The 10,167-nt window shown below is 41.5% G+C and overlaps 1 protein-coding gene across 1 annotated transcript; it reads left to right on the top strand.

Annotated features, from left to right (window-relative positions):
* The first annotated feature begins 3,549 nt into the window (after positions 1-3,549).
* AQP4 (aquaporin 4) lies at positions 3,550-9,311 on the top strand. Its single transcript, XM_010297247.1, has 4 exons — positions 3,550-3,961; positions 4,858-5,022; positions 5,385-5,465; positions 8,016-9,311. The coding sequence occupies exons 1-4, from the start codon at positions 3,581-3,583 to the stop codon at positions 8,292-8,294; spliced, it is 906 nt and encodes a 301-aa protein (XP_010295549.1). The 5' UTR covers positions 3,550-3,580; the 3' UTR covers positions 8,295-9,311.
* Positions 9,312-10,167: the final 856 nt, after the last annotated feature.

Below are 10,167 nucleotides of genomic sequence, written 5' to 3'. Positions count from 1 at the left end.
GTCCCACCTGCTGCGGGTGCCCGTGTCGGTCGCTCATTCGACGGCCCATCGGAAAACGAGGCGAAATGGCTCTAAGCGAGCCCTGCGGTAGTGCACTTGTTGTTGCGGCAGTGGCCTGGCCCTCTCCTCCCCGCCAAGTTGGCAAGCGGGGGCTGGTGTCCGTCTGGGCCGCGGCTGTGCCAGCGCAGATCGGGGAGTATCTGGGTTTGCCGCGGAGATGCCACTGTAAATAGCTGCCCCACGCACAAAACGTCCGTGCCACGGTAGCGTCGTGGGCTGGCTGCAAGCCCACCTCCAGGCTGCTTGCTCTGCTCCTTGGAGTGATATTAGTTAGAAAAAGAAGAATTTTACAAAATCCCATTTGACTTTTGTACTGAAGCCTCTGTTATTGTTGATATTGTTATGGTTTTTAAGCCGTAGTCATGCCTGCAGCCCTGATGGCAACATGACCTGTAAAAACCCAGCTTGGATCCTATCAGACGCAGTCCACTGTGTAATCTGGTAGCCCAGACCAGAGAATTTCAAGTGTGCCTATACATGAAATTAATGTGTGACCATAACGTGAAAGTGTCTTTTTGTTTTTCTGTTGTATTTATCTAAAGCAACCATGAACAACAACTACTCAGAAAAAATTGTTTTGCTACTTTTATGGCAAATCTTAGCTGCTGGAATGTCCCGTTTTGGTTTCAGACCTGGCACAGCCATCACTTTCTTTCTGTCTCATCTCAAGCCTTTAAATTAACTGCATGCTGAAAAAACAGTGGATGTTGGAGGTGATGTTGATTCCTAGTTGCTGATAGCCTTTGGATTTAAGGGAAAACCTGGACTCAGGGCTCCAACACAGTATGAAGCTTTTATTAACATTTGTACGGGTTTTTGCTGTGGGGAAGAAGGGTGTTCAATTTGAAAGAAAAATTTGGCCGTGACAGCTGGGCATTTTGCTGGGTGTTGAAATTACAGAAAAAGAGACTACTTCAGAAAAATATGTGTGTGTTAAAAGTAGATGTTTAGATCATTAGCTATCAGAGTACAGCTGACAGTTTAGTTCTACCATTTTGATTTTTTTCCATGTAGCATGCTGTTTTAGAAGAACAGAAACTTTTTGTTGATGAGCAAGCTTCTGTGTTTGAGTTGTGCTTTTGGCTTGCATACAGCATTTTTGCATTTTCAGGGCTGTAAAATAATATTGACTGAATTGATTTGGATGTGGGCTCAACAGTTCAGAAGAAGGTGTGATCTTCTGTACCCTCCCTGTGTCTCTCTGGCACACGTGCACACATGTGTACACACACTCACTTTTAATGTGTTCTTCCAAGATGTTCCACAACTAGAAGGAAGCTAACGTCACAATTTTAATACCAAACACCCTTTTCTGCCGGCTTCTACAGCATGAAGGAATGTAATTAATTTGCAGATCTCACTATTCCCTGCGTACAGAAGGAGATGGTCAGGCACGCTCAGACAAAGAAGTTGGGAGTCACCATACCCCTCTCTCCCATACTCCAAACACCTACCCCCTATAGTGCCCTTGTTGGCTGGAAATTTTGCAAAGTGCAGTATAACACCAGGGCTTCCTTTTTGCTTAGCAAGCTGAAGTTCAGGGAAATACACGTTGCATCCCAAATGAGCTGGGGGTGAAAGCGTAGATGAGTCCTGCTTTCCTTGTGGGTCTGTGCATCCAGATTTCTTTTCCATGGGCTGCTTCAGGTTCACCTGGGACATGCCCTGGGAAAATTAGCTTTTCTCAGTATATAGATACAGCACCTGTGTCTTAGGCCATAAAATAAATGATTACTGAGGAAGTAGTAAGGATGTCAGAGGTAAGCCTTTAGGTTTCAGTGAGAATCTGAGCATGGGGTTCAAAGGTAAGAATGACCAAAGACCTGTGAGCTTCATCATTGGGGGAGGCAATGGTTTTGGAGCCATTTTGAACAAAAAGCCTAGTCTAGATAGTTGGTCATTAACTGACAGTTAATATGAGATCTTACAAAAACATCCTTCTGTTTGTCTCAACTTTGACCCAAAATCATAAGATTTTGGGGATGACTTTATTGTCTTTTGAGGTTCTGGCTTCAGTTCTTCTCTAGCAGAGCAAGTCCCACTCAAGTCTCTCAGATCACTTCACAATCACTTCAGGACAGCCATTTGCAGGAGATAATGTAATTCTTGTTCTCATCTGAGAGTCTAGAGAACTGAGACAGAGTTCAAACGATCTATCCAAAATACACAGTAAATTAACACAAGAAATGAGACAGGGAAACAAATTATTTGCTCCAGTCACAGGATTAAATTGCCTTTCCCTAACTCGCTGCAACTGTTAAGAAATTCATGGGCCATTCCTCTTGCAATAACTTGAAAAGGGCAGACATGCTTTTTATGCTTCTTTCCGATGTAAGTGGTATTAAATATGCATTGTAGCTCAGTTACCTTAGATAACTGAGCATAAATTCATCCATCTTCCACTGGAAATTCTGTTCCCAATGTAGCAGCTGAATGTTCTTTCTTTTGTTTTCTACTTTTTGGAGGGGTGGAAGGTTTTTTGCTTTTGTTTCTAGAGAAGAATCTTGTTAGCATTCCTTAGAAACTCATTAAAATGCTTCCCTTTTTGCTTATTCTCCTAATTTATTAGTACCACAAATAACTTTTCTTGGGTGACCCACTTTCATAGATATCTCGACATCTAGCAAAATTGTAACTCATCAGGAAGGCAGTGTAGGCTAATAAATAGCATCTCCAGACAGAGAGGAAAATCAAGACACTTCTTGCTTTGCCACACAGAGTTCTACACACCACACGTACAGAAAGTATTGCTGTATTTCACAGCTTACTTGGCACCCTTAGACTAAAAGAAAGCACTTTGTTGATTGCATGATTGATTTAAAGGCCAGGATTTAGGATTGGATCTATTCTCCTGTCTGAATTCAATTTTTATCCTACGTCCACACTGAAGAAACTGTTTTTGCATAAATATAAATCGAAATATTAGTTTGTGTGAGTGTTCAAACAAATAGACTTTCTCTTATAGCTCCCAGGACAACCTCCCAACACTACACTGTTATCAAAACCATTAGGGTTTGACTAAGATATTGCTTTTTATTGAACTGTCATACCTGCTTTGTGAAAAGTACAAATCTGCTTAGAAAACAAGGATGCCTCCTGATTTAATGAGCATGATAGTCAACAGGCCACTGGAAGCAGTAGGGCTTTACAGACTCTAAGTCAGGCAGAGATCAGCTAGTGTAGAAGAATGCACTTTTTTTTCATACTCACTTATTTCAAAAGATACAGAGGTTGCTTCTTGTGAACTGAAGCTACACAGACAGGCTTATGGCAAGGGCTGATTAGTCACCTTGTGTCCTGCAGACACGCAAACACTGGTCATGCTTTAAGGGCAGTCTACTCTGAGAGTGCAGTCTGTGGTTGTCCCAGCCCAAGGATACTCAGCGTTGCCACCTTCTCTCCGAAGTCAGCTGGAGAGCAACCCCCTAACAGGAGAGCATAAGGTTTATTTGGTGACTTCTGATGAAGCTTTGTTTTCCCTTTCAGTAAGTGTGGACGTCTATGTAAGTGTGAGAGCATCATGGTGGCGTTTAAAGGAGTCTGGACTCAGCCCTTCTGGAAGGCCGTTTCGGCAGAATTTTTGGCCATGCTCATTTTTGTCCTCCTCAGCCTTGGTTCCACAATCAACTGGGGTGGAGCAGAGAAGCCCTTGCCTGTCGACATGGTCCTTATCTCCCTCTGCTTTGGACTCAGCATTGCAACCATGGTGCAGTGCTTTGGACACATCAGTGGAGGCCACATTAACCCTGCTGTGACCGTGGCAATGGTTTGCACGAAGAAGATCAGCCTCGCCAAGTCAGTCTTCTACATTCTTGCCCAGTGCCTGGGAGCCATCGTGGGCGCAGGCATCCTTTATCTCGTCACACCGCCAAGCGTGGTAGGAGGCCTGGGAGTCACTGCGGTAATCGCTTCTCCTCCCGCTCTTGAGTTAGACTAGCGTAGAGCCAAAGAAAATATAATCAGTGTCACGCAGAATAAAGAGAGATCAAGTAGAGATTTTTAGGAGCTTTCTTTACAACATGTAGACGGGGCTTAAAGCTCTCCTTAGGATGGGTTTATGCAGCGTAATATCTATAGCTGTTCTTTTTATAGAAGTTCTCTTTCACAGAACTTCTCCAAATCTGATGACAGCAGGTAATGTTAATTTACATACAAAATTTAAATAATATATGCGTGAAATGCCATTTTTATATGGGCTGGGGAGGGGGAAATTAATTCTATGCCATTATGATGGGATTGAAAAAACATCAATTTAGAATGACATACTTTTGAAATAGATTGTGGCTTAGATTTCAGCTTTGTTCTAAACTAATAAGGAATGCCATCAGTTAGCCCTGTTGCAGGACTTATTAAAAATGCACTTGAGCTGCACACTGCTTAATTTTTAATTGAAATTTAAATTAATTAAGTCAGGGCTAATTAATGAATTTATAATTGAATAGTAAATTACAGTGCTCCCAAGAAAAAAGTGGTGAAGGGGAAGTGCAGCATTTGCAAATCCCTGTGTAAAAATAAACTATACTTCTGCAGTCTAACTTTGAAGTTCTTGTTGGATGTTACTGTTAAACCTTCTGTTCTCAGTCCAGTGATAATTTTCCACAGCTCTCAAAATTTAAAAAAAAAAAAAAAAAGGGAGAAAAGTGAGGAGGGAATCTGTACCTCTAAATTTCATTGTTGTCTTTCACGGTGTACCATTTAGAAATAGCTTTCATTGAAATACAATTAATGTATATGGTGTCTTTCTCATTTGCAAAATCACCTTTGTTTCATCTCCGGTGTTTCTTTCCTCTTTTCCAGGTACACAGGGATCTTTCCGCTGGCCATGGACTCCTGGTGGAGCTGATAATTACATTTCAGCTGGTTTTTACTATTTTTGCCAGCTGTGATTCAAAACGAAGTGATGTCACTGGTTCAGTAGCTTTAGCAATTGGATTTTCTGTTGCAATTGGACACTTATTTGCTGTAAGTTAATGGTGTCTGTATAAAAAATAGACCCCTTGTCCCTTTATGACTACTTCAGAAGTAAAGGGAAACTTTGGTGGCCTTTGTAGCTTCTATAGCAGCTATATTTTTAATGGATCCACATCAAAACCCTTTGGAGTAGCAGGAGGGTCCCCTTGGGTGGGGTATTGCATCAGAGGTTTTCTGCCTGTTTATGTGATGACTTTGTTAATTTTGTGATAAGACTGTGGAGAGTGACAATACTTGCTGTCAAGATTAGAAGCCATGCAAAACCAGGGTGTCCCCCTAGTACAAGCACTAGTAGAAATTAAAAAACTATCTTGAAGAGTTTAGTAACAGGTAACATTTTGTCTCTGCTTTAGATCAATTACACCGGTGCCAGTATGAACCCGGCTCGATCATTTGGACCTGCCGTCATTATGGGGAGATGGGAAAACCAATGGGTAACTCTGCTTTCACGCTTTCTCCACCATAGCGACAAAGAGCTGTCAGGATTTTTTCATCATTTGCTTTTAAGTTATCTATCCCAGTACATCCCACAGAGACCAACACTGAGGAAGTTATGGAAGTAATTCTGTCAGCTTCACGTTTCACCTGCTTCTGCGGCAAACTGGGGCAGGCGTGTAAAATGAGGGCAGGGATCCCCTGTGATCTGGTTTCTGGGGGAGAACCTGCCTCGGCAAATGCCTGCAGTGAGAGATGAAGGGGTTGCAGTCTGGTCTTTGCAGACCAGACCAGATGTTACCTGCTTCAATTTGAAAGCGTCAGCTTAACTAGGAGTGTTTGTGCAGGAAACAATTTGGTAAACAGATTGTGAATGATGTGGTCATTTTCTATAGCATCCCACTATTAAACTTACTAAAAACCAATTCACTTTTTATAAGGTAGAGATGGATTGCAGCTCAGCCTCACCTAATGAAGGGAGGTGGTGGAGTCGCCATCTCTGGAAGTGTTTAAAAAACCTGTGGATGTGGCACTTCAGGACATGGTTTAGGGGACATGGTGGCGCTGGATTAATGGTTGGACTTGATGATCTTGAAGGTCCTTTCCAACCTTAGTGATTCTGTGATTTCTGTGTAATGAAAGACAGGGAAAGCACTTCTAGGGGCACTTTTGATGCTGACTGTAAGAGCTGCATATTACAGTGCATATAAGGATTTTTGTGATTTTTAAAGTATGAAGCCCACAGTGCTCCCACTGCAGCTAATAACAGAAAAGGCATTGTCTTCAGGCCCTGAGGCGCCAATTCTGCAAACATGACACCATGTGTAACTTTGTTCCCAAGAGTTATCCTACTGAGGCAGATTTACCCAGTTATCAGTGAAAGGCTTGTTCATACAAAAAAAGCCATAGTTTTTCACAAGATTAATTATCCATATTCTGAGGGAGCCTGTAATATATAACTAAAGCTATAAACAATAAATAAATGTACCATGGAGAAACTTGTATGAGAAGCTTAGCTACTGTCCTGGTCACTTGGAAAGACAGCCTTTTCTCCTCCTCCAGAGCAGTGACATTGGCATGCCATTGACAGAAGCCCGTGGGCTTCTGCACCTACTAATGTTACAGAACTGCTGCATGTCATGTCACGCTGAAATAGATAGGGACCCTACAAAGTTGTGTATCTCTGTTATATTTGCTTATTCAGATTAGATAATCAGGTAGCTGATTGCCTGTTGGTTTCTGCAGGATCAGAAGCCAAATTTGGATTATTTTGGAAATGTGCATCTGAAATACTGAAGTAGGGCTGTTTGTATATACACTAGGAAAGGTTTTGTTTGCTTAAAATTCATTGTCACCTTGGGTGAAAATGCAGAAAGAAAATCAGTGTTCTACATTGGTGTTTATTTTATGTGTCATCTTGCAAACAGTCCATGTATGTTGTCTACAGCTGGCAATAAGCGATGAAAGTGTAGAGAAGGCCTCTTGGCCATCTCCAAAAAGATGGATCGATAAAATTTGACAAAAACTATTTCTCTTTGAAGATGAGGGCCTGCTTCTCAATCATCTTACTCCTGCTAGTTTAAAAGCAAAGCTATGCCAGAGCAGCTATATGTTGCATGTGACTACAGAGCTGTATTTGACAAGTCATACATGACTCGACCAGGATCTGTAGCCTTTTTTCTCTCAAGATATGTTATAGCTATGGTTGATCCAAATAAGGATGATGAAGAACATATACTTCTGTCTTATTGGACAAAGTTTTAAAAAAATAAGTTAAATCTCCCATAAAGAGGGGGAAAAAAGCTGCTTTCTATTAACAGGAGAAGGTAGGGCAGCCAGGGAGGATGTCTGCATGTCTGTCCATGGGAGGTGTCCATAGCTTCACTGCCACTCAGCTGGTCTGCCCCAGGGCATTGGTAACCAGGCTTGTAGACTGAAATCTTTTTCATGCATCAGGGAAGTAGTAACTGTACCTCACTGACTTGTCAGTATAGGTCCCTCTTCTCTGCTTGGTGGGGCCCACTGCCTGGTGATTCCCTAAATGCTGGCATGAGGGGAGTTTTTAGGAAAGAGCCACACCCATGGATGCAAGGTGATTTAGATGACTGGATTCAAGGTGACTAGGGAGTATTTCTGAAGGGTTGAAATATATGTGAGAGAGAGAGACTGGGAGGAGGCAGAAAGGAAAAAAAAAATTACCTAGGACTAATGCCATTAACTGCCTAAGACACTGCCTTTTGACCAACTTCGTATGTGATTTTAGAGCAGTCACTTAATTACTGAGCTCCAGGTCACCATCTCTGAAAGCTACGGTAGTTACACTTCTCTGCCTCATAAACTGGTATGATGGCAAATTTCATCCTGGTTCATGAAAGCCGGGGAGCTATGTGACCATGCATTTCTGGAGACTTGGTTTTAACAATTGGGCCAGGGCATTTTGCAGGAACTTTTTGAGGTGAAGTCTATCGTGACATGATTTTGTCTGACACCTTGGCTTCTTTATTTGTTCTAGAGCTTAATGCCTGTTGTTTTTCCACCTCTTTTTGCAGGTATATTGGGTGGGACCAATAATAGGAGCAGTCCTTGCTGGTGCTCTTTATGAATATGTCTATTGCCCAGACGTTGAACTCAAGCGCCGTTTTAAAGATGTCTTCAGTAAGGCTACCCAGCCGTCCAAAGGGAAGTACGTCGAGGTGGACGATAACAGGAGCCATGTAGAGACCGATGACCTGATCCTGAAGCCTGGCATAGTTCATGTGATTGATATCGACCGGGGTGAGGACAAGAAGGGAAGAGATCCATCCAGTGAGGTGTTGTCTTCTGTATGACTAGCAAGAAGCACTGAAAGCAGAGAGCAGCCTGCTAGCACGTCCACAGATATCCTTCCACCTATTAAAGAAACAGATCTCCTCTAGACTGAGCATCTACCATTTCTTAGAAGGTATGGTGTGGGCAGCTGCATGGTAGCAGTGTCACCGAACCATACGCCTGCTCAGTTGGAAGATTAGGACTTTGCTATAATTAGGATTCCCCATCTACTATTCCAAATTAAGAGTTGTGCCTAGTATTCTCCTTTCCTTCTTTCTGGAACAACCCCAAAGTAAAAAAAAAAAAAAAAAAAGAGATTAAAGCATTCTCCTTTAATAAATCAGTCAATAATGAGGTAAAAATAGAGATGTTTAACATTCATATTGACAGTTAAGACTTATCAGGAAATGCCTATAGACATGAAGACCTACTTATCAGATTGTTCTTCTGACACTTAATTGGCTGTTGTCAGCTCAGATTAGAACAGCCTATCCATTAAGCTTTCTCTGAGAGGTTCAGGGACAGCACCAACAGTATTTAAGAGTTTTATCCACAGTCAAGCAAAGGAGTATTGTTTTCACTCATGTACATCACTATTGCCTTGCAAACTACCTCTGAAAAAATAATTTAATGCGTTTAAAAAAAAATAAAATTCTATCGACCCATCAGATTTCACTCATGTGATTTGCAGTATAACTATATTACCTTCATCCCTTCCTGAGAGTAAATACGCTCAAATTGAATCTCGAAGCCTACTGTAATAAGGCTGCAAAGCATTTGACTGTACTTCATGCTCCCTCTTGTCATCGTCTATCTAGTGAAACATTCTCCTGGGGTTTGACTATTGACCATTTAGTGTTAGCAGACTCTCAAGGTCATGCAAAGAATAAAAAAGGCTTTCCTGTTACTTAATAACTCAAATAAGAGATATCAGAAGAAAAGAAGGCATATCTGTTTTCAGTGCACTTGTTCAAATACATATTTCTGTGCCAATTTATGTAAACTAAAGGTTTGAATTACTTACCTACTTTCTTACAAGATGGTTGGAGATATGGGGTTTTTAATTTATTAGTAATGTAGAGAGTTTTTAACTTTTAACTGTCTTGAAACATTGATTGGGAAATATTTTTTTATAACGGATGATGAAAATATGACTGCTTCTGGCTTTTTGTTGTAACTGATGCCTCACTATTTGAACATGACCCATGCTTGTTCCAGTGTTCTTATAGTCTTAATTACACCTCTGGCAAAGGTTTCTTTATCTGTTGTTAGGAAAAGATGCAAGCACTTGCAGGGTGTTTTAGGGGGAAAGGGACATGAAATATGTTCCATAATCAGTCTTTCCCTTACAAAAGTATTTTGACAGATGTAATCACCCCAGCAGAACATTTCTGTAAAGCTGCTACTGACTTACTGCTTTTGTTTCTGATCAGTGGCTTTGAGTTTTACAATATGCAGCTGCAGAGCAGTCAGGAGCATGGTATTATTGCTGTAATTGTATAGTTTTTATTTTGAAATTGAAAAGCTATTCCTGCCTATTTAGCAATAAGAGGGGAAAAAAAGCGTTAGACCTGACTGTGGGTGTAATAGCCCTGTCTGTTCGTTGACATACTCTAAAGGCAATCTTTATTACAGGGAATTAGATGTTTCTAATGAGATAATAAACCACCGCTACCCTCAGATCTGTGCACTGTGATCCAAGGGTAACACTACTCTCCCAACTCGCCATGCTGTATAATCCCAGCATGTCCTGCCATACTCATTTTCCTAGTTTCACACTTTTCTTATCTTAAAGCCTGTTAGCGTGGCACGAGCTCCCTGCACCGAGCATGAGATTCGAGACTCCTTCATGCACTTGCAGTTGGGCCATGATCTCTCCTTTATTCCACCCCG

This window comes from Phaethon lepturus, unplaced genomic scaffold (genome assembly GCF_000687285.1).
Source record: "Phaethon lepturus isolate BGI_N335 unplaced genomic scaffold, ASM68728v1 scaffold17021, whole genome shotgun sequence".
Classification (NCBI taxonomy): domain Eukaryota; kingdom Metazoa; phylum Chordata; class Aves; order Phaethontiformes; family Phaethontidae; genus Phaethon; species Phaethon lepturus.
This window is presented reverse-complemented; position numbering and strand designations above follow the sequence as displayed.